The sequence below is a fragment of the Hippocampus bargibanti genome, linkage group LG06 (assembly GCF_051943395.1).
Source record: "Hippocampus bargibanti isolate YZ-2025 linkage group LG06, ASM5194339v1, whole genome shotgun sequence".
Classification (NCBI taxonomy): domain Eukaryota; kingdom Metazoa; phylum Chordata; class Actinopteri; order Syngnathiformes; family Syngnathidae; genus Hippocampus; species Hippocampus bargibanti.
The window spans coordinates 26,748,760-26,774,469 of NC_142739.1; the positions used below are offsets into that span (position 1 = coordinate 26,748,760).

Sequence of the window (25,710 nt, forward strand, 5' to 3'; positions counted from 1 at the left end):
GTGTGTGTGTGTGTGTGTGTGTGTGTGTGTGTGTGTGTGTGTGTTTCCACGCCACTTTAACTGAGAGCACAAAATTAAGGAGCTTATTTTATGAACATGTAACCCAAACTAGCACTTGACTGACTTACCTTCACCCCCCTCCCCCATCCAATTCCCCAGTTCGTGTGTGTGTGTCTGTGTGTATGTGTGTGTGTGCGCGTGTGTGTGTGTGTGTGTGAATATGCCCGTGTGCTTCATTACGACACGCCGTGATGCGATCAAAGGGGAAACGCAAAGAATTTTAGCAGGCGGCGTTCGCCCGGGCAAGCCAAATTGAATTAAACGGTGAGAACGACGTTCATTAAAGTGTCATCCGAGGTGTTCGCTGACCTTTAGAACGTGGGAAATGAGAATCTCATCGTTATGAATGAGATTAGAGGGTGGCTAGTGAAAAGAAAAAAAAAAAGAAAAATGATGATTTCAGTCTCGCGCATATCAGAAAAGGCAACGCAATCAAATCAGCGGCTTGATGTCTAAAAAAATGTATTTACGTTACCTTAAGTTACCTTAACTTGCCAGATGTGCCATTTTACGAGTTGCGATGAGATGTTAGTGAAATGCCGATGTTCTGAGTTCTGTTGCGGAAGTTGCTGATGACGCTTGCATGTAACTCTAATTTAGTCTGTTGAAGGAAAAAAATAATAATCGACCGATTTATGGATCATAACTTGGAAAAATCATAAATAATTTTGTTGTCATCTAAGAAGCTAATTTTGCTGTCATCTAAAATTTGAACCAAACATGGTGTCAAAATATTAAACATTTCAATAATAGCTAGGATAAAACAACGCTTATTATTTGCACAGGTAAAATATATACAGTGGTACCTTGGCTTACGAACTTAATTGGTCCGCAGACAGAGTGTGTAAGGCGAAAAGTGTGTATCCCAAAAATTAATTTCCGAGAGGAAACCATTAAAATGAGAATAATCCGTTCACAGGTCCCCATAAAACATAATTTTCTACTTTCTAATTTTCTAAGCCTTAAAATTACACAAAATATACCTTATTTTATGTTTAATAAATGTGCTGTGGTATTATAATTAAAGAACTAAACTGTACTGTATCATAAAATCTTTTTATTTACCTTTGTGATGGTCGTTGATGGCTTGATGGAATGGAGTGGCCCGTTTCATCAGCATTAAACACTTGATGAGGAACGTAACCTTCTTCTTTTACAATCTTGAGGAATGATCCCCTGTAGGTGCTTTCTCTGCGATAATTTTATCTAGTTCATCATCAATTGTGTTCTGTTTAGCTGGGTTGATAGCTTTTTGCATCAAGTGTACAGATGGCTTGTGCGTGTTATATCTGGAGCCTGATTGATTGGAATTTTAACCTTGCAGTCTACACTCTGCCATTGAACTATCAAAGTTGAAACGAGTCCAAATTTCACTGTTTTCTATCCCTTTAGTCACTCTCTGTCTGTCTCTGCCTGTCTCTTTAATGTTTAAACCACCTCCCCTCACTGCTGCGTTCTTGACCAATCGCGTGGCTTTAACCGACGACTGGGGGCGGGTAATAGAGGACAAAAAAAAGGCCGCTGCTATTTCCTTAGTTGGAGAACGGGCTCGTTCGCGAACGACACATCACTCATTGTGGCAGCTCTGTGTGTATCCCAAAAAATAGTTTGTATGCCAAGGTAAAATTTTCATAAATTTACCGTTTGTAAACCGAAAAGTTCGAAAGTCAAGGGGATCATAAACCGAGGTATCACTATATTTTGGACTCCTGCCAATCACAACCAAAACATATGTATATATCATGTATGCGGCATACAATAATATTTGCCAGGCACTCGCGGATAAAAAGTGAATCGTGGCGAGGAAGCGGTTCGTTGGTTATTCAGCGTTTTCGAACAAACACTCAAATTGTCGGATATTTTTATTCTTCGCGCGGGTGCGTTCAATGACTTTTTTGGGGGGTGGCGTTCGTTGACCTTTAGAATGTGGAGAATTAGAATTTGAACCAGAGTGGCGATGGCGATGAAAAACAAAAATAAATGGGTGGTGTCGGTGTGGGGCTGAGGGGGGGCGGGGGTGCATTTTATTCATATGGAGGCACCATAATCAAATACACGCCGCCTTATTGGGTTATTAAAGTGCTCCGGTGTAAAAATAATGACACCTTTAGACATGCAGGTGCCAAGGCTAGTATGTTCAGATCTTGCCCAGCTTCTTAACAAATAAATAAATACTGTATATAAACACACAAATAAAGAAATAAAATGAAATCAAAGGGAAATACACAAACAAAATCAACACATAAATAAACAAATAAATACATAAATAAGTACGTAAACAAACAAACAATAAATAAATATTGTACATAAATACACAAATAAAAACTTGAACAATAAATACATACATAAAAAATAGACATAAATAAACACACAAATAAGTAAACAAATAAATAAATGCTGTACATAAATAAATACTGTACAATGTACATCAACACAGAAATAACTACATAAATATATAAATAACCCCCCAAAAAATACATAAATAAACACACCAAAACACATAAAAAAAAACAAATAAAAACATCAATAAATAAGTGGGTAAAAAAACAAATAAATACACACATAAACAAACAAACGCAAAATAAATAAATAAATAAATACTGTACATACGTATATAAATACACAAATAAAAAAAATACAAACATAAATAATAAACACAAAAATAACACACAAATAAGGAAATAAAGAAAAAATAAACAAATGAATAATAATTAAACAAACAAATACATAAATAAATAGATACATAAAAATATAAAAATATCTATACATAAATGAAAACATTCAAATCAATAAACACAAATAAATAAGTAAACAAACAAATAAACAAATAGTATGCATAAACAAACAAATAAATAAATACTGTACATATATAAATACACAAATAAAAAAAAATAAAAAAATACACATATAAATAGTAAACACAAAAATAACACACAAATAAGTAAATAAACAAAAAATAATCAAATTAATAGTAATTAAACAAACAAACAAACAAATACATAAGTAAATAAATAGATACATAGAAATATATACGTACATACAAAAATTCTAATCAATAAATAAACACAAATAAATAAGTAAACAAACAAACAAAAAAATACGCAAAAACAAACAAACAGACAAGTAAATAAATAAATACATAAATAAATAGTGTACATACATATATAAATACAGAAAAAAATACAAAATATGCCAAATTAAAATACAAAAATATGCATAAACAAACAGACAAATAAATAAATAGATAGATAAATAAATAAATCGGGATCATAAAGCATCTCCTTTGAGCAAACAAAGGCATGGCAAGCCCAGTGGAAAATGTTAGTTTGCTCCCGCGGCACCAAGCGTGTGAAGTGCGAGCAGGCTGCCGGCCCCACAGGTGGCCGAGCCCAAACACCTGTCGTGTGAATCCACTGTGGGCGGGTGTGAGCTCAGCCTTCTTTTCAGGTATCAGCATTAAAAAAGAAAGAAAGAAAGAAAGACGCTGTATGTGTCCACCACGACACTTTTTTTTTTCCATTTTAACATGCGTGGGCATCAGATGCGAGGCCCAGATTGTGTCCCCTTTACGCCCACCGGCAACACTCAGCTGTCCCTGGCATTAGCCGAGTGGATTTTCCGATCCCCTGTCCGGGTCTCAGATGCTCGGCTAATCTGTGCGGGTCTATTTTTACCCTCCAAAAGCTGTGGCAGCCCTTCGCCCCTTCGCCGCTTGGCCGCGGCGATGCCAACGCCTCTCTTTTGGCACCGGGGGCGGGTTTCGTTGACGGCTAGCCAACACTTGGCCGCAATTAGTGCGCAGTCAGGCAGGAATTCCCCCCCACCAACTTCCATGACTGGCCCCTTCCTCCCCGGCCACTTCCTGATCCGGCGTGCGAGCGCGTAACATTTTTAGCTTTCTGTTCGTAGCCGTTTTTCATAAATGGCCCCCCCGCGGTGTTGCGGAATAATGAGGTCGGATATGGAGCACCTTTTCAATCGCTCCGCTGTACAAATTCACTCGATTTGAGTACAATGGGAGTCCTGGGAAGCCATGTCGGTATTTTTTTCTTCTTCTTTTTTGTCCCTGCTCACATTCAGCTTGAAGTTGACAGCTCTTGCTTTAAATGTGTATCTTGTGACTGTAAAGTGACCTTGAGAGTTTTGAAAGGTGCTTATAAATAATAAGCACCTTATAAATAATAATAATAATAATAATAATAATAATAATAATAATAATAATAATAATAATAATAATAATAATAATTATTATTATTATTATTATTATTATTATAAACTAGGAAAGGAAAGAAAGAAGTAGAAAAACAAAATACAGGAGCTGCTGTAAATGCAGCCATTGTCGCGGCGCCATCTTGCGGTGACTGTAAAGTGACCTTGAGAGTTTTGAAAGGCGCTTATAAATGGAATGTATTATTATTATTATAAACTTGTCAAAATGTACCTTTTTTTTAGATTAGATATGCCTTTATTTGTCTCACTGTGGAGAAATTGACATTTCACAGCAGTAAAGTGATGAAAGGAATAGGAAAGGAAAGAAAGAAGTAGAAAAACAAAATGCAGGAGCTGCTGTGAATGCAGCCATTGTCGCCGCGCCATCTTGTGGTCAAAAACAAAATAACAAATCATGTGACGCAGAGATGAGGACTTTGAGCCTGAGCCTTGATGCTATCTATTAGCTTGCTAGCTTTCTATCTATTTGAGTTATTCCGGGTTGAGTGGCTGCCGCTGCTCACCCACACTGTAAAGTCACAGGATTTTATTATTATTATAGATAGATAGATAGATAGATAGATAGATAGATAGATAGATAGATAGATAGATAGATAGATAGATATTATTATTATTACAACACAAAAGACACAAACAGTCGTTCAATCTTCAATCAATTAAACAATAATAATTCACTGTAAAATAATTAATGTTGTTACGTACAGCTACACTGCGGACACTGCGGGCGCAATCGGCTTAAAAAGCATTACGAGCGATGGCTGTGAAAAGATAGATTGACATATCTGACGCTTTAAGCTGTCTAATAAATGTCACGTGCGCTGTCGTTTTAACGCAGGGGGGGGGGGGCGATATGGGGTCATTCATGGAAGTCGACTTTAATTATTTGAAGAAAAAAAATGTAAACATGCGGCGTAAAAAAAAGGAAATGTTTCTTTATGGAATTTCAAACCAAATTTTATGACATGATTTTTGATTCCCAAAATGGTCGCTCGAGTGACGGCGGGTCTAACTCGCCGTTGACACCGCCTGTCAATCATAAACGAAGAAATCATCTAGTATGACAAACTACCCGAATACGCATTTTGTCCACTTGACTTACGAACTTAATTGGTTCCCAGAGGGTGTGTGTAAGGTGAAAAGTGTGTATTCCAAACATTAATTTCTCATAGGAGACCATTAAAATGAGAATAATCCGTTCCCAGGTCCCCCATAAAACAGAATTTTCGACTAAATAAGCCTTAAAAACTACACAAAATATAACTTATTTTATGTATAATAAATGCGCTATGGTATTATAATTAAAGAAAGAAACCTTACTGTATAATAAAGTTGTTTTATTTACCTTTGTGATGGTCGTTGCTGGCTTGATGGAATGGAGTGGCCTTCTTGGTGAGGAACATAGCCTTCTTCTTCCACCATCTTGAGGAATGATTCCTTGTGGATGGTGACATCTTCATCCACCTTCCGCAACCTGCACGTTCATTGGAAAGAATTTGAATGGGAAAAAGTTTGCCTTGCAATAGCCCGGCGACCAATCCAGGGTGTGGTTGTCACAAAGTGGCTCTACAAATGAATTAATTTCCTCCCCCTGGAAAAAATAAATACATCCAGGTACTTACGACCAGCTCAATTTACGACCTCCAGACCGTATTTAAAAAAAATTAAGTCTACGCCTGGCTCCACAACGCGCTAGAAGTTGAGGTCCATCGAGGAAAAGGTTTCTTCAGCCGTTATCTGTGCTTGTTTGCAGGCTTTGGATGTTTCGCTCCTCATCCGAAGAGCTTTGTCAGCGAACTAAAGTTGTGCTGGTAATTCTGGCCCTATATCCCTAATGGACAGATGTTTTCAAAGAGAAGTAAAATAAGCCATTTTTTGTTTTTTTAGCCCAATATTAGTCTTGCTAATGAGGTGAAACCAGAGCCAGGGATAAAACAATAGGGATAAACAGAATGTCTTCAGGGAGTGGTCCACTGCTCCCCCGTCCTATAAGAGCTGGGGTCCGGCACAGGGACCTCTGTCCATTCGGGATATATATAGGGCCAGAGTTACCAGCACAACTTTAGTTCGCTGACGAAGCTTTTCGGATGAGGAGCGAAACGTCCGACCAATTGCCAGGCTCCACGCCGATCCCCCGACGCCAGTAATAGCAGCTTTATTGAGCCTGCAACGGCCAGCGCGGCCCTTCGCGGAGGTGACGGCGTCGAGTGGCGGAGGAGTAACTGTTTCTCACCTCCTAATAGACGCCTCGCCGATTTTTAATCTCTTCAATTTGATTTCATTCCAAAAAAAAATGAAAAAAAACGGACTCCATGCCCATCTGTCTCTCTTAAAGAAGCCTCCTAAAGGGGATTTTAATCATCTCGCTCAGCCAAATAGCTCCATCTCTCGCTCTCACGCGCAACCGCGAATGTGCCCCCCCCCCCCCCCCACAATCCCGTTTTGTTTTCTTCGCAGTCTCGCTCGTCGCCAACACGTCACGTCGCCTGGGCTCCTTTTGTGTCATATCTACGCAAACCCTTTTAGACTCCCACAGACCCTGCACCCCCCCCCCCACCCTTTTCCCGCAACCCTGTCCCTATTTATCCCCCTGGATTCTTTATTTCCCTTCAAAGGAGGGGGGTGGCGGCAAGGTGGGGGGGTGACAACAACTCTAGCCGTGACATCAATCAGGGAAAGCGAATATTTAGCCGGCGCTAATTTCCACCAATAGCCCCGAGACAGGCTTAGCTTACAAAACTCATTCCTGCGCAGAACAAAACTGTTCATGTGTTGAGAGCCCCCCCCCCCCCACTACCTCAAACCCCCTCCCACACGTGCCCCCGCACCCGCCCCGCCTCACGCACGTGGAATTGGAAGGGAAAAAAAATAAATCACAATCACTTTCTTTCCCAGACCTCGCTGCCTCCCGATGACACCGTTTGACCCGCTTCCTCTCACGACCATCCTGGACCACTCCCACACCACCCCTCCCTCCACCGCCAGCTGGGTTAAGTCGGGGGAGGTTGGGGCATTTTAAGGGCACCCCCTTTGTGCGCCCGGGAATGGGGGGCCCCTTACGGTGCCTCAATATTCCCATCCCTTCACCCCCCCCCCCCCCTCCCTCGTTTCCCCCTCCTGTATCTCAGGTTGTCCCACGTTAAATCGTCAGCGCAGACATAAGCAAACGCTCGCTGCACCAAAGCAACAATATGGGATCGTTTGACCTTTCCATAACTGTCTTCAGCATCATTTGGCGCCTGATCCCCCCATTCTCATCCCATCGTCACCATGGCAACCCCAGATCAAGTACAGTGGGACTTTTGCTTACGAACTTAATTGGTTCCCAGACAGTGTGTAAGGCAAAAAGTGTGTGTCCCAAAAATTAATTTCCCATAGGAAACCATTAAAATAAGAATAATGCGTTCCCAGGTCCACATGAAACATAATTTTCTACTTTCTAATATTCTAAGCCTACACATAATATACCTTATTTTATGTATAATAAACGGCTATAGTATTATGATTCAAGAAATAAATTTTACTGTACAATAAAGTCATTTTATTTATCTTTGTGATGGTCGTTAATATTTGTGGAGCCTGATTCATGGGATATTTTAACCTTCCAGTCTACACTCTGGTTTTGAATTTTCAAAGTTGAAACGAGTCTAAATTTCACTGTCTAAAACGAGTCTAAAATTCAATATTCTATCCATTTTCTAATGTTTTTTTTGCTTTTTTTCACTTTTGTCTTTTGGTTTAAAACTGTCATCTCCCTTGTGTGTATGTGTGTGTTTTTCTCTCACTCTCTATGTCTGCCTGTCTCTTTAATGTTGAACCCCCCCCCCCCCCCGTCCATTGCTGCGTTCTTGACCAATCACGTTGCTTTAACCGAAGATGCCATTTTGTTTTTTTGGAGAACAGCCTCACTCTCTGTCTGTAACCCCGTCGCTCACTGCTGCGTTCTTGACCAATCACATGGCTTTAACTGAAGACTAGGGGCGGGGAATAGAGAAATAAATGTAGTCGGCTGCCATTTTGTTGTTAGAAGAACGGGCTCGCACGTCACTCATTGTGGCAGCTCCGTGTGTATCCCGAAAAATAGATCGTATGCCAAGGTACATGTGTTTATGTGCCTTGCAAAACCAGTTACTTGCTCGTAACCGGTTCAGGGTGTCCCCCGCCTACTCCCCAATAACAGCTGGGATAGGCTCCAGCACACCCGAAATACTAATCAGCATAGGAGAAATAGGAAAATGGATAATATAATTTTGTTGAATTATCTAATATAATTTCGAGTAATTTCCACCGACAACCCAGGTTTAACGTACCTCGGCGGGAATTACTACTTTCCTATCAGCGAGAAGTTTTGGCGCTAACTTTATGGCATTTTCGATGCTCTGTAGAAAGATGATGTTAATCTGCAGATGGGCGTTAGCGTCGTTTTAGCTTCTTCAATAGCCCGAAAAAATGTAATTTGAATATGCTAGGGACCAGGTTTTGATAACCCTGGCCTGTCCCACAGACAAAAAAACAACATTCCTCTGCCCTTTAGAATAGCAATACAATAGCAATAGCAACTGTCAATAAACAAAACAATCAAAGTAAACAAAGAGACTCATATCAAGTGTTAGCTTATGTTGCGCGCGCGTATGTGTTATGATGCATCCAAGACGGACAAAAATAAAAATTGGAAAAATGCTACCACGAGTATCAAGAAAAGCACGGCCGACGACCATTCGATTCTTTTTCTGTCACGATATAATTATCCTATCAACGCCCGCGGCGGTTCACTTTAACACTCTGACTGGGTGTGTCATATTAGCGCTAGCATCGGCGCCATCATTTTGGCGCCGCATTGTTTCTTATTGTTCGTACGAACACAGGTTTGGAATATTCAATGTTTCATCTCTTAGCATTTTATCGTAGCAACCACATTGGTGTAGATTTTGTGGAGTCTGCTACGCCGCGTAACGCTAACGCGGTCTGATCAGCAAGCGTTCCCAGTCAAGCCAACCGTGCTAGTGTTTTGTTAGTATATGATTAGACTGTCAACAATGTTACAAAACAACCTACATCCCATCCCTCAGTCGTCTAGAAGAGCGTTAGCTTTGTCTCGACGCAATGATGTCAGGTTAGCGTTAGCGTTGGAGTGCGCGTTCCTGTTCGGTGTTGGTTCGCGGTTGTTGTAGAAACTCTAGATTTTTTTGCAAACTGAAATATGATGAAAATACGACGTAGAGCGCCATTCTCGAATTTTTTGGGCTTTTGTTTTTCTTTTTCATGCTTGGGTGCTGATAAAGCACTGGCCATGGCCTCTGGCAATGTTGTTTTTTCCTTTCCACAAGGGTATAGCATTTTCCTTTTTTCCATGTTAGCGCTTTGGTCCAGCTTCAGCAATGTTAGAGCGCTATATCAACCAAAATTTGCATTGTATTTTGGACAGCCACCCTCATTTCAAGCTCATATAACTCCAGACCCATATACTTTATACATATACCCATTAACTCTTTTTTCTGATGAAAGAAAATAGTGTAAGGTTTATTACACTGCACTGAATGTTTATGCAGTCCGAAAGTATACCCGATACCAGAGCCAATGGGGCAATCAGGGCTAGTCCGAGACCATAATCAGACAGAACAAAAGAAGTAATGAGATTAACTTCAGGGAGTAGGCCACTGCTCCCCCTAACCTTAGACCTATCAATCAGATGTATGCCACTGTCCATTAGGGATATATATATATAGGGCCAGAGCTACCACCACAATTTCACTTTGCTGACGAAGCTTTTTGGATGAGAAGCGAAATGTCTGACACCTTCAAAGATGAAACCTTTTCATCGATAGACCACTCCTGTATGACTGAGAGCTTATTAAACAGACATAGTCTGAAAACTCAATCTTCTGTGGGTCCTGGAATTCGAGTGACAATGACAAAAACCCCGGCACTGGAGTGGGCACATTTTTTGCACATTGTCTGGCAGTGAATAAGTTCACGAGCCAATAGTGTATGGGTCACTCTGGCTCACCCTTCCCCCTCCATGTGAAGAGATCGCAGGAACAGAATCTGTCGACACTCTGACGACCCTAATCCACTTCCAGTTTCCTCGAACCGAACATCGGTGACAAGTCATCTTTTCTAAATCATACTCCGCACCCGCGGGGGGTTGATTGCCTTTTTCCTTGACGTGATGAGTACCTTACACAAAGTCATCATCGCGAGTTGTTGCTGCAGGTGGATTATGCTCCCTCGTCGGGCCGTCAGTGCTCCGTTTTTTGCTATTTTGAGTACAAAGAAGCCATTGCCTTCCATTGTCCTACTAGCCAAATAAGCCGTTTTAGACCCTAATGAGCCTCGATTTCGATCATCCAGGAGAGTCTTGTCCACTTTAATTGGCCGTGATTTGTACGTCTCCATGACCTGATCCTCTTTTACCTCAATAACGCATATTAGCCCCCTTTGACCTAATTCACTTTGTGTGTGTGCTGGTCTGCAAACCATAACAACTTTCGATGAAAAAGGTTTCTTCAGCCGTCATCTTTAAAGGTGTCAGACGTTTTGCTTCTTATCCAAGAGGCTTCATCAGCGAACTAAAATTTGCTGGTAGCTCTGGCCCTATATATATCCCTACTGTCCAGAGGTGGCAGTGCCAGACTCTGCTATGATTGGTCCCTGCTCTCAGGTTGGACGGAGCAGAGGACTACTCCCTGCGGCTACACTGATTACTTCTATTGTCCTGACTGATTACTTCTATTGTCCTGCCTGAGTATGGGGACTACGACTGGCCTGATTGCCCCATTTGATCTGGTATCACGTCATCAGCATAACTAAGCCTATGTTGCCCTAAGAAGTCGGTTGTAGGAACGATCCAAATTGAACCTCACCCAACCTTGGTGATTCAGTGAAGGGTTTTGCTGTTTTATGAAAATAGCTTCTTTTACTCCACTTTCAAACCATCTATTTTCTTTTGCTAAGATTTTAACCTCATTGTCGTCAAATGAGTGGTTGGTAGCTTTTAGGTGCATATGTACTGCACATTGAGGCCCACTAGTATTATTATTTATTAATTTGAGTTCACTGACGAAGCCTCTTGTTTAAGAAGCGAAACATCCGACACTTTCAAAGAAGTACAGATGACGGCTGAAGAAACCTTTTCATCGATGAACCACTCCTGTATGACTGAGAGCTTACACAGACCTAACAACTTTCTTAACTCCGTTTTTTTTCCTCTTTGTTTTTTTTTTCCACCAATATTCCGGGAGCAGAAAATGCATCCTTACAGACCCTACCGCCGCTTCATTCATTATTTAGTGGCCTTTTCTCAAAGACCCGTTGTATTAAAGGGTTGGAATGATTTGAATAGGAAGTGGTTTTCCCCGAACCCGAGCATGTGATGTGTGCGTTCCCCCTGTCATTGTATGTTTCTGCCGGGCTTCATTTGTCTGCCTCGGCGAGCCGTGGAAAAAGGGGGTGCTGGAGGAGAAAATTTCCATTCCATGAATATTTTATACATCATAAAAGTTTTTGATTTTTATTCTATTCCATTTGAAAAGGGGGTGAGAATGTGGAAACGCTAGCTGGGTCAAGGACGGAAGCTAGCTTGGGTTAGCGAGTGCCGAGCCAATGACGATTTAGGGCAGGCGTGTCAAACTCGATTTTTGCCACGGGCCACATTGTAGTTACAATAATAATAATAATAATAATAATATTTTTTTTTCAAACACCTTCCAAAGCTCTGAAGGACACAGACAAGCATGGATACAACAATAAATGTATTTGGGGAAGCCATTAGAATGTTCCATCTCCTCCACATTTTACACATAGAGCGCACGCAAAAAAAAAAAAAAAAACTAGTTTTCAAATTTGAAGTAAAAAAAAAAGACCGTTATTGAGGTTATATATATGACAATTAGAAATTTTAGTTTGGACTTTAGCAAACATTATGGAATTTCACAAGTGTGATTTGCTTTCGCGGACCGAATAAAATCATGTGGCGGGCCAAATCTGGCCCCCGGGCCTCCACTTTGACCCCTGTGTGTTACACGAATCCACTAATTCAACTTTTTTTTCTGTGCAAGAGTTTACTCTTGAGGGCCGTTGTGAATATGGGGAAACCATTAGAATGTTTCATTTCCTCCACATATTACTTACAGAACGCAAAACAAATTAATGAATAACTAATTTTCAAATCTAAAGTCCTAACTGTCCGTTGAAGCTGGATTTCGTTCAGGGCTTCCTTTGCCTAAAGCCTGAAGACACCTGGGTTAGGCTCCAGGACCCTTCCTTACCCTTGTGTACATAAAGCGGTTCCGAAAACGGATGGATGGATGCAATTCAGTGTTATTCAAAGTCAGACTCTGATGGTACCGATATACTCGACAGGGTAGCCAAGAAGTGATTGTCATGTGAATATTGAACACGAGTGAAGCTTTGCAAGAATTTACATCTGCTGGAATTTTTTAGACGTCTGTTGCGTTTCCAGCACCGATCCCATTCTAGATTCTTTGCCAGGGCTACGTAGTCACTTGGATTTATTGTCACACCCCATTCGATAGGATCGTTTCCACGTGACCTGGCGCGGCTCTGTGCGAGACGCCCAGCTGGGAGTGCCCCTGAATCTACTTGGGATTATCTCAGGATTGTCGGGGATTACGCTGGGATTGAGATGGATTAGTGTCGACTGCCTGTTTTGGGGGCGCGAAGGCCAGCGTTTGGCCAAAATTGCCCCCCGCCACCCCTCCCCCGCTATAAAGTTGACACCCGCGAGAACCTGAAACGAAGCGCAAGCACCCACACGGTGGAAAACACCTGCAAAGCTGTCCTCTCGTTTCAGACCATTCGAACCGGAACATGTAGCGCTCGAAGCCCGCCTGATGACGAGCGTCATGGCTGGCCGCCGTCCGAAATCTCCCAAATCTCTCTAGCAGGTGGATTCATCAGATAAAGAGGGTTTGGGATGACGGCAAATCCCTCCAAGTTTAGTGCGGCTGCTCTTCCCTCACACGGGGATAAAATTGAGATTTGAATCAGACGGGTCACACAGAGTTTTAGCCTGAAGTGCAAGTGCAGCTGGGCTCTGGGTTGGCCCCATTTACTCTCCGATGGGCTGCAGAGGCCTTGTAATCTTTTTCACACATCTTGACTCCAGTGACAAGCGTGTACCAACGTTTTTACTTTGCGGCACTTTGTAAAAAGACGCCACAAATGAACGTCTGAAGAAACTGGAGGTTGTTCACGGTGTCTGAAGTAGGATATATAGTATGAGTGAATTGAATATTCCTACAGGATTTCACAAACTCGTATCTGGATTGGTTGGTGCAATGTTTTGAACATTTTTAAGACATGTTTTTGCACCAAATGTTGAAAGGGGATGAACAGATTTGAATGACCTTCCGTTCCGTCGACATGGCTGCCACGCAATTTTGTAGTCTCATTCAGACACAGTAGTACTCTACATAATTAGTTCTGTTAAACATTTCTTGACTCGTCAATTTTCTAGGTAAAGACGCATTTTCCATGTAAATGCCCTAATCCGTTCCAAGACCCCTTTAATTTCAAACATAATTATTTTTTAAATCAGAAAAAATAGTCTCTCAGTGTCAGGATGTGCGAGGCGGTGGATGGTGGTGGATCCCAAAAAAGCAGGCAGGAGGGAGCAGCAGGGTGTATTTGACAAATTGTATTAAAATAAAGTCAGCAGGAAGAAAATCTCAAACCTCAAAGTCATCAGAACAGAACAGCACAAAGTATCAAAAAAACATGAGTAAAAATCTGCCAAGATGAAACAAACCTGACAGGATGAAGCAAACACATACAATGACCCGACAACGAATGGTCGTGCCGGGAGTCCTATTAACTGCCGCTGATTGGAACAACCGACACCTGCGCAGGTGCAGGCCGGGCCGACAGCGTCACCCGTTGGTCGCCAATCAGATCGTGACACTCAGAAGTGTTTTTTTGGCCTCAAAGTGATCCAAAGATGTTTGCTTTTGTCGGATTTTAACATTCTTTTGAAAATGTCCAATGCTAACATCAGCATAGTGGGCGATGGTTGGACTGGTGAATACTTTTTCTGGCTAAAAGTATCGGAATGCCCCAAGGCCCAGGACCTAGTTTTGTGAGTCGATCTTTCGGGTTCGGTGAATCCTCCGCCACAGAGGTCCACTCCTCAGTCTAGTCTGCAGTTAGTGGGCACAGTCATTGAAAGAAGGATTCTGTGAATGAGCATATGAAACTGGTCGGGTTCGGTGCCTTCAACAAGATTAAGAACCACTGGGCTAAGAGGGACCACTACCACTAGGTATACCGACTCACCGAACACCTAGGGTTTGATCAACCCCAGTTTGGTGAGTCTGTCTTACGGGTTTGGTGGATCCTCCGCCATAGAGGTCTACCCTCAGTCCAGTCTGCAGTTAGTGGGCACAGTCATTGAAAAAAGGATTCGGTGTATGAGCATATGAAACTGGTAGGATTTCGGTGCCTTCAAAAAGATTAAGAACCACTGAACCTTAGCCAATGGGATAACACGAAGATGCTAGGTAGTAGCCAATGGCAGAGCTGCTATAAGTATGTTGAGTTCAATATACTCTGATCAGCCAATAGCCATCTTGAAATTTCTTTTGTAAGTAGAGGTAACACCTTCCTTCAGCGTGCAGAGACACCAGTGCCATTGTCTTCAACAAAGGCTTTCGGCACTCAGTGCCGTGGACGGTGACTCCTGGATGATAAAAACCCAAATCGTACGTCAGAAGCAGGCAAATTCGAAACTCCAACCGCCCATTATATCGCGGTACCTTACGCACACACAGTGGTGAGTTTTGGGGGGTTGCGATGACCTACATGTCTGGTGTGAACAGAGCTAACGTGAATAGACGTGGTCTTTTCTTTGAAATCATCCTAAAACGAGTGGACGAGGTTATCATCAGAGAGACGGAATATTTCACTTAAGGCGTAAAATGATGGGGTTTGGAAGGGGGGGCTGAGATTTTTTTTTGAGGAGGGTGGTTTAGAGGGGAGGGTGGAGTTGGTGCGTCAAGAAGCCGTCAGTAGCGGGGAGCCGGCGTCCCCTGCGGGCCTTTGCACAGCCGAGATGAAAGGCTGTTTAGTGTTGGAGCAGCGGCATCAAAAGAACCTCCCGCATCTTCCGCTGCCACCCCCCTCCTCCTGCCCCATCCCCCGCTCTTCCATCGCTCACCACAATATGATATAGTCCTACCATTGCACGTTTACCAGGTTGCCATGGCGCCGCGCCGCCGGAGGTGTCACGGCGAGATAACCCAAGGAGGCATTCTCAAATCACCTGAATTCAGTTTTCGTCTCCCTGTCTCTGCCTCTCCCTGCGTTCTCTCTGCCACAATTTGATTTATTTTGTTTCCCCGCCGCTGCATTTCGCCGTGAATACAAATAATCCGAAACATAATAGAGAGGGTGGAAGAGTGTGTACCCCCTTCAATTTCAATGAACCTATTGTCGCCCTCCATTTTCAAACCCCGGGGGGCGGAGGGAGGCTTGCCGAAATGCCCGGCCAAAATTTTCGGCGGGTGGCTCTGCCACGCATCGGGAACTTCCGAATCCGGCAACCCTTGAAATATAAACGATCGTCCAAAAAAAAGAGATCCTCGGAATTACCGAGTCGCTGACTGTACACGCCGGCAGGATAATGGGAAAGTAATTGGTGACACACTGCATAATTGACGACAGAACGATTGAAAGCAGACGTGGAAAATGATTGTGGGCGCGCAAGAAATGTGGGCAATAAGAAACGAAGAGGCACTCAATGACAGAATAGAAATTGGGGGATTGCGATGGGGGAAAGAAAAAAAATGGAGGCTACGCGAGGAGATTGGCAGTGGCAATAGACATCGGAAATTGGGATACATCCATTAGCCTTCCTTGCCCCAAAGCTCAATCTCTTGATACATCCTCCCATTCAAGGCACGCGGCGGCGGCGGCTGGCTGGTGCTCAGCAAGGCTGGCAAGACTTCAAACGTACACAACAGCAGCTCACATTTACGCCCCGGTCTGAACGGAGGACAGTCGGATTGATGGGAGAAAAAGTAGGAGCGCTGACGTGTGTGCCAAAGCGCTTCGAAAGACTACGGTTCGTTTCGGGTTGGAGCTGGCTGACATGGTCTGAGACGACACCGTGACTTTGGTTGATACCCATTGAACCACATTTTGAGTACAGTAACAACAAATGTGACCCTGAGGGGTCGATGTGACATCAATAGTTAACAAACATCCAATGGGGACTTAAAGCTCCCTGTCATTGTCACAGAAATACCAAAGAGCCTCCACGTAGCGTTCAGTATCGATGTAAAGGTTTCTTCAGCCATCATCTGTACTTCTTTGAAGGTGTCGGCCGTTTCGCTCCTCATCCGAAAAGCTTTGCTCCTCCCAAACGTCCGACACCTTCAAAGAAGTACAGATGACGGCTGAAGAAACCTTTTCATCGATGCCTGAGAGCTTACTCAGACGTAGCTTTCAGTACTGACCACAGACATGGATATGTAAACTTGTCCTCTGGACGGTCTTAATATGATCCTTAATCGCCTCTTTTTCTCTCCCCTCTTCTGTGTCTTTGCAGAATTCCATCCGTCACAACCTATCCCTGCACACACGTTTCATCCGCGTTCAGAACGAGGGCACGGGAAAGAGTTCCTGGTGGATGTTAAACCCCGACGGCGGGAAGATGGGCAAGGCTCCAAGGCGGAGAGCCGTCTCCATGGACAACAACACCAAGTATCTCAAGAGCAAAGGTCGCATTCGAGGCAAGCGAGTCGGACGTCCTGGAATCGGAGCGGGGTCGGCCGTCGTGGGACTACAGAGCTCCCCGGACCACGGCAGCCCACCGCATAAAGGCCCACCTGGTTCCTCCGTAACAGACACTGAGTTTGACGCCTGGACGGATCTCCACTCCAGGGCCAGCTCGTCCGCCTCCACCCTGAGTGGGCGTTTGTCGCCGATCCTCGCCGAGGGGGAACCGGAGGAACCCGATGAGGGAGGCCTTTCCTGCTCCACCTCCCCACACCTCTACCCGTCACCCACCGCCCGCTCTCCGTCCATGGGGGCGGCCAACCGCTGTCCTTCCCTTGAGCAATTGCCTCAGCTGGCAAGCCTGACAGGCGCCATCAGTCTCGATGAACAGCTGATGGAGGACGGCTATCACCACCATCATTCACAACAGCAACACCAACATCACGCCTCTGTCGGCAGACAGAAGCACCAGACCTCGGTCTACCACTACAGTTCCGGGGTGAAGAGCCAGTCCTCTTATGGTACGGGGGGATACGGTACAGCGGGCATGGGCCTGATGCGCCACCACTCGCCCATGCAAACCATTCAAGAAAATAAACCTGCCAGGTTCTCCGGAACGATGCGAACCTACTCCAGCACCAACGCCCTGCAGAGTCTTCTGACCGGAGGGTCGACCGGGCAGCCGTACGGCCCCAAGGAAATGATGCTGGGCCTGAAGAGAGAAGGCCATCCGCTGATGTCATGCAACGGCTCCAATCCTCACAGCCACCACACCGGGCACCTCAACGGCCACGGCCAGAGCCACAATGGACCTCACAGTCACAGCCACAACAGAACTCACAGCCACACATCCGTTCACAATCACAACTCATCTCACAGCCTCAGTCACAACGGCATCGGCCATAACCACAACCCGCCCCGAGCGCTGCCCCTAAACCCGTGCGGTAACGGCAACCCGCTGCAGAGCTACAATCACAAAACTCCCTACCTGTACAGCCCCCCGTCGCACGCCCACCTCCCGGCGTCGACCACACTGCCCCCCAACCCGGCAGGGATGCTCGGCATGCCCCAGGACTCCTGCCATTTGGCCACCGCGCCTCACCCGCACCCCCGTCACAACCATTACACCGACCCACAGCCCCATGCGATGGCGAACGGACCCTTCCACCACAGTCAAGGGATGGTCGGCAGCAACGGCACCGGGGGTTACCACCACGGCTACCACCAACCCCACGAGAGACTACCCGCTGACCTGGACATCGACATGTTCCAGGGTAGCTTGGACTGTGACGTGGAGTCTATCCTCCTCCATGATATCATGGACTCTGGGGAGGAGATGGACTTCAACTTTGACTGCTCCCTGGCCCAAGGGGTGGGCATCGGAATGGGAATGGGCATGGGTGTGACCATGGGCATGGGGATGGGAATGAGCGGACTGGCCGGTCCGCAGCAAAGCCACAGTAACCAGAGCTGGGTACCGGGTTGAACTCTGAGAAAGAGCGATCGTACCCATGAAGCACTGTGCTCAACTGTGACATTCCTGACTTGACGCAGAGACTATAGGACCATGTCTTTCTTTGTTGTCTGTCGCCCCTTCGTCTTTTCCACCCCCCCCCATCCCTGTTCGAGCTCATGTCTCATTTGGTATTTCCTCACATCAGCTCTACTGTGATGACAATCTCTCAGCACCATCGCTTTCTCATCCACCACGAGAACTCAACTCTCCGTGCACTTTAGCGCAAGTGTTTTTCGCAGAGCGGCTCTTGCACGTTCTCCGAGGTGATAAAGTGTCACAAGTCAAACTAATACGCGACCCTTAATCAGTCATCGTCACACACGGGGACCAAAACATTGCCGAGATAATGAATAAACACACCTCGCCGGAGTTCAATAGCGCGACGGCTACCTTAGCCCAAAACTCAATAAATGCTAATCAGTTTCAGATCGGGAACCGGTTTCCCTCATCGTGAAATTCATGCGCATGAGATTCAATCAATTCCCGCCGATGTCTTAGCAGGGTGGCGTTGCTGTAATTTACAGCCTCATACATCCGGACCTTGGCATTTGTGACTCTTCTGTCGAATGCGGATCTTTTCCTTAATGTCCCCTTCGCCATTTAGCCAAGACGTGTTGTCACGACATCACCAAATGGATTCGATCATTATTCGCTTGCATGCAATTTGGTGAATTAAAAACTTGTCTCACCTTGTCTCACCTGGGCCTCTGGAGCCAGTCGCTCTCTCGTATTCCCCACCGTCTGGGAGTGTCTCTCTCTCTCTCTCTCTCTGTCTTCTTTCTCTCTCCTTGCCTGCCAGCCGAGACAAAGTGGCCATTACTCACAGAGAGCCATTAATGGGGCTTGATTGAAATTCAGCATCTTGCTTTTAATCTCCAAAGTGATGCGGCAGCGATGCGTCATTATTGAGAATCTAACACATTGTCCTCCCATATCTCACCCGAGCGGGTGGGGGTGTGGTGAGAGGGGGTGAAGAGATCCAGGACAAAGTGGTGCGATGCCAATGTCTGCGTCCGTTTTCCGGAGAGATAAAACTGAAGTGCGGCAAAAAAAATAGTCTTCGCGATAGGACATCGACGAGTGTCAAACGAGCTATTGTCCAGAGTCCGACATTAGCGGAAAAATTGATGTATCCGTTGTTTTTAACCGTTCTCTGGGCGCTGCCATTTTTGTCCTCTGCCGACAGACAACCGTCAACTGAAATTGACGTCAGAATACCTTTGGGCTGGCATTGCCAAGGTCACATGGGCAAACCCAGACAACAGGTGAGCTATAACGTTGCATTTGACGTCATTTTCGGTAGACAACTGCGACAAAAACGGCAACGCCCCGAGTTGGTATCTTGGTCATGACTTTTCCTCACCGCCCCCTTTCACACGGCCCTCCCGTCAAATCACCGTTTGGTCAGTAACGGCGTCAGAAGCCCATTCCCATTCCGCATTGCTCGGTACCTTCGGCGCAGGACAGGAAGACGGGAAGGAGTTTGGGGAGCCGCTGTGAAAGGGGGCTCAGGTTGGTGAAAACCCCGCAAAACCAATCACATACATCTCACCCTCTCCCTCCCTCGCCCCCCCCATTTTATTTATTTTCCTGTGTGTTTATTGTGTAGATGTTGTTGTGTCGTTGCAAATTCTAAGGACCAACAACGCTAACGTATTAGCGGTGAGGAAACTCTTTGTCGGTGAAATGAATGTCGGTAGTTGTTGCAAATTTGACCTTCTTCCCAGACTCCGGTGGGTCGCCCGCCCACATCTGTGCTTTTGCTCGATTGTCCCTGTGTTTTGTGAGTGTGGGGGTGGGTGGTGGGTAGAGTACGTGGGGATGTGGTGAGGAATAAAGAGTGGTGGCAAAGGGGGGGGTCTCCTCATTGGCCTTGAAGGAGTCATAGAGAGGACACCCTTCTTTTTTCATGTCTTCTTCTTCTACTCTGGCTCCTCCAAGGAAACCCCCCCATGCTTTGGGCTTGCAAAAGGTGGGATGGGGCAAAGTGGGGGGATTGTTTGAGCCAAAGGTCAAAACATGGCAGAGACTATCAGACCATTAGGTGAGGGGGAAAACTCCAATTGCAGGGCTTTTCCGTCGCACTGGTTCCAATCGACGTACCAGTTGGGGTAAGGGGAGGAGAGGGGGGGCGACGCCATACGCAAGCGACACACTTCTTCTATCCGAAAAAGAAAGCTATACGTGATGTCTAATTTTTCCGATATTTATTTATGAAATGAGATTTGGTCTTTGTCGAATCCTAAAATGTGGTCGTTGTTTCAGTCAACACCTGTATGACCCTCACCCCAGCCCCCGCTCTTATTTTTTAAGATGTCAACCCCCCCTCCCTTCCTCCCCTCCCGTTTTACTTACATTTATTTTGTACAAAATCTATATATTAAGAATATTGTAAAATAGTTTTTAAAAAAAGAAACCTGAAAAGAATATCAGTTTTGTTGTCTATTTCTTTTTTTCAAGAGAATGTATCTCATCATCTGGTGACTGTTAAATAAATGCATTTAAAAGAAAGTCGCTCTCATGTGTTTGCCGTTACTGATAGAATATGCCCCCCAAAAAATACAAAAATGTTTAATTTAATTACAAAGCATTTTCAATAATGTTTATTTATGTATGCATGTATGTACAGTATGTATGTACAGTATATGCATACTGTACATACATACTGCACATGCATGTACAGTATATGCATGCATGTATGTATGTATGCATGCATTTATTTATGCATTTATTTATTTATTTATTTATGCATGTATGTGTGTATGTATGTATGTATGTATGTATGTATGTATGTATGCATGTATGTATGCATGTATGCATGCATGCATGCATGTATGTATGTATGTATGTATGCATGTATTTATTTATGTATGTATGCATGTATATATTTATTATTTATGCATGTATGTATGTATGCATGTATTTATTTATTTATTTATTTATTTATGTATGTATGTATTTATTTATTTATTTGTGTGTGGGGGCATGTGTGTGTGTGTGTGTGTGTGTGTGTGTGCGCGCGTGCGTGTGTGTGCATAGATATGTATGTGTATTTATTTATGTATTCATGTATTGATTTTATTTATAATAATAATATATTTCATTTATAAGCTCCTTTCAAAATTCTCAAGGTTACTTTGCAGTCAAAGTTTTATTTATGTATTTTTTAACAAAATACCAACAAAAGTGATGCTATCCATTTATAGAACCATAATTTTTTTCATTTTTACAGAAACAATATTTTAAAACAATACTCAAACATCCCATTTAGTCATATTTTACAAAAGTCGAAAACAAGCATCCATCTATCAATCAAAACAGATTTGAGTTGAATCCCTTTTTGCCCCATTTATGCATTCATGTCAAATCAAGTGGACTCTGACTCCAATCCAGATTGACAGCCAATAATATTCAGACACTAACAAACGTCGTCACCGCTTTTTCCGGGCGTCAACTGACTGAAGAAGACCTGGTGGAGGTCCGGCCTGATGTGGAGCTTTTTGGCTCTTGGCTTCCATGTAGACGAAACGCCTGCATGAGGATGACAATCAGACCTGTGGCAGTCTGGGGACATCATTTGTTTTTTGCTTTTTTTCAGTCGGAGTGTGAAAAGCGCTGTGTGGGCATATGTGACTGTGCATGTGAGACACACACACACACACACACACACACACACACACGCACACACACACACACACACACACACACACACACACACACACACACACACACACACACATACATACACGAAACAGGCCGCCAGATTGTGAGTGTCGGCGTAATAGGTGTGTGTCATGAGGCTCGTTATGGCCCACGAAGCGGGGATAGGTTGGCCACAGCTGTCCTGCTCCCACTGGACGTGTTTTCACGGGAGGAGTGTGCAGCACTACAGCGCCATACCGCCAAGCCCCATGGGAAACCCCTACGAACCCCCCCCCCACACACACACACACACACGCACACACACACATACACACACACTGTGTGGACTCACAGGGCAAAAACGCCCAACTATATATATGATTTTTGGCCAAAAACGCCATACTACCTGTATACATGGTCTTTTTTTCCGTCAAAAAATGCCTTACATTGTCTTTTTTTCGGGCTAAAAATGCCTTGCTATACATGTTTTTTTCCGGCTAAAAACGCCTTATTATACATGGTTGTTTTTTGTGGACTCACAGGGCGCCTTACTATACATGGTCGTTTTTTTCGGCTAAAAACGCCTTACTATACATGGTCGTTTTTTTCGGCTAAAAACGCCTTACTATACATGGTAATTTTTGTGGACTCACAGGGCAAAAACGCCCAACTATATATATGATTTTTGGCCAAAAACGCCATACTACCTGTATACATGGTCTTTTTTTCCGTCAAAAAATGCCTTACATTGTCTTTTTTTCGGGCTAAAAATGCCTTGCTATACATGTTTTTTTCCGGCTAAAAACGCCTTATTATACATGGTTGAGAAGGTTTCTTCAGCCGTCATCTGTACAAAAGTGAAGGTTTCGGACGTTTCGCCTCCTATCCAAGAGACTTCGTCAGCGAACTAAAGTGACGGCTGAAGAAACCTTCTCATCGATGGACCACTCCTGTACGACTGAGAGCTTACACAGACTTATTATACATGGTTGTTTTTTCACCAAAAACATCTTACTGTGCATTGTATTTTTTCACGCTAAAAACGCATTGCTATACATCGTCGTTTTTTTCGGCTGAAAACGCCATGGTTTTTTTTGGGGGCTAAAAACGCCTTACTATACATGGTCATTTTTTTTTCCCGGCTAAAAACGCATTATTATACCTTGTTATTTTTTCGGCTGAAAACGCCTTACTATACATGATCTTTTTTTTTTTGTGTCCAAAAACGCCTTACTATACATGGTCGTTTATTGGTCAAAAACACCTTACTATACATGGTCGTTTTTTTTTCCGTCTAAAAATGTCTTACTATACATGGTCGTTTTTTGGTCAAAAACGCCTTATTATACATGGTCGTTTTTTTCGGCTAAAAACGCCTTACTATGCATGGTCATTTTTTTCGTCCAAAAGCCCCTTACTATACATGGTCATTTTATTTGTCCAAAAACGCCTTACTATACATGGTCGTCTTTTGGTCAAAAACGCCTTACTATACATGGTCATTTTTTTCGTCCAAAAACGCCTTACTATACACGGTCATTTTTTTTTCGGCTAAAAACGCCTCACGATGCATGGTCATTTTTTTCGTCCAAAAACGCCTTACTATACATGGTCATTTTATTTGTCCAAAAACGCTTTACCATACATGGTCGTTTATTGGTCAAAAACGCCTTACTATACATGGTCATTTTTTTCGTCCAAAAACGCCTTACTATACATGGTCGTCTTTTGGTCAAAAACGCCTTACTATACATGGTCGTTTTTTTCGACTAAAAACGCCTTACTATACATGGTCATTTTTTTCGGCTAAAAACGCCTTACTATACATGGTCATTTTTTTCGTCCAAAAACGCCTTACTATACATGGTCGTCTTTTGGTCAAAATCGCCTTACCATACATGGTCGTTTTTTGGTCAAAAAACACCTTACTATACATGGTCATTTTTTTCGTCCAAAAACGCCTTACTATACATGGTCGTTTTTTTTCATCCAAAAACGCCTTACTATACATGGTCATTTTTTTCGTCCAAAAACGCTTTACTATACATGGTCATTTTATTTGTCCAAAAACGCTTTACCATACATGGTCGTTTATTGGTCAAAAACGCCTTACTATACATGGTCATTTTTTTCGTCCAAAAATGCCTTACTATACATGGTCGTCTTTTGGTCAAAAACGCCTTACTATACATGGTCATTTTTTTCGTCCCAAAACGCCTTACTATACATGGTCGTTTTTTTCGGCTAAAAACGCCTTACTATACATGGTAATTTTTTTCGTCCAAAAACGCCTTACTTTACATGGTCATCTTTTGGTCAAAAACGCCTTACTATACATGGTCATTTTTTTCGTCCAAAAACGCCTTACTATACATGGTCGTTTTTTTCGACTAAAAACGCCTTACTATACATGGTCATTTTTTTCGTCCAAAAACACCTTACTATACATGGTCGTTTTTTTTCGGCTAAAAACGCCTTACTGTACATGGTCGTTTTTTGGTAAAAAAACGCCTTACTATACATGGTCATTTTTTTCGTCCAAAAACACCTTACTATACATGGTCGTTTTTTTCGACTAAAAACGCCTTACTATACATGGTCATTTTTTTCGTCCAAAAACGCCTTACTATACATGGTCGTTTTTTTCCGGCTAAAAACGCCGTACTATACATGGTCATTTTTTTCATCCAAAAACACCTTACTATACATGGTTGTTTTTTTCGGCTAAAAACGCCTTACTATACATGGTCGTTTTTTTCGGCTAAAAACGCCTTACTATACATGGTCATTTTTTTCGTCCAAAAACGCCTTACTATACATGGTCGTTTTTTTCGGCTAAAAACGGCTTCCTATACACGGTCGTTTTTTTCATCCAAAAACGCCTTACTATACATGGTCGTTTTTTGGTAAAAAAACGCCTTACTATACATGGTCGTTTTTTTCGTCCAAAAACGCCTTACTATACATGGTTGTTTTTTGGTAAAAAACGCCTTACTATGTACATGGTCGTTTTTTCATCCAAAAACGCCTTACTATACATGGTTGTTTTTTTGGTCAAAAACGCCTTACTATACATGGTCATTTTTTTCGTCCAAAAACACCTTACTATACATGGTCGTTTTTTTCGGCTAAAAACGCCTTACTATACATGGTCGTTTTTTTCATCCAAAAACGCCTTACTATACATGGTCGTTTTTTGGTTAAAAAAAACGCCTTACTATACATGGTCGTTTTTTTCGTCCAAAAACGCCTTACTATACATGGTTGTTTTTTGGTAAAAAAACGCCTTACTATACATGGTCATTTTTTTCGTCCAAAATCGCCTTACTATACATGGTCGTTTTTCGTCCAAAAACGCCTTACTACTCATGGTCATCTTTTGGTCAAAAACGCCTTACTATACATGGTCATTTTTTTCGTCCAAAAACGCCTTACTATACATGGTCGTTTTTTTTTCATCCAAAAACGCCTTACTATACATGGTCGTTTTTTGGTCAAAAACGCCTTACTATACATGCTCGTTTTTTTCG

General features: G+C 43.3%; 2 protein-coding genes across 5 annotated transcripts in view; one reads left to right on the forward strand and one right to left on the reverse strand.

Moving 5' to 3' along the window:
* Positions 1–21,029, forward strand: part of LOC148897048 (forkhead box protein O6-like) — a 61,471-nt gene extending 40,442 nt beyond the window's left edge. Inside the window, exon 2 of the mRNA XM_088998174.1 lies at positions 16,853–21,029. Within this exon, the coding sequence (XP_088854300.1) occupies positions 16,853–18,508 (1,656 nt within the window). The 3' untranslated portion in view covers positions 18,509–21,029. The remainder of the gene's footprint in view (positions 1–16,852) is intronic.
* Positions 14,349–25,710, reverse strand: part of LOC148897049 (uncharacterized) — a 121,021-nt gene continuing 109,659 nt past the window's right edge. For 3 of the 4 annotated variants that reach the window (XR_016115235.1, XR_016115234.1, XM_088998178.1), the window contains one exon: positions 19,241–19,330. The gene's annotated coding sequence lies outside the window, so the exon portion shown is untranslated. Of the gene's footprint in view, positions 14,481–19,227; positions 19,331–25,710 lie in introns of those variants that run through there. The other variant, XM_088998177.1, reaches the window with a different exon arrangement.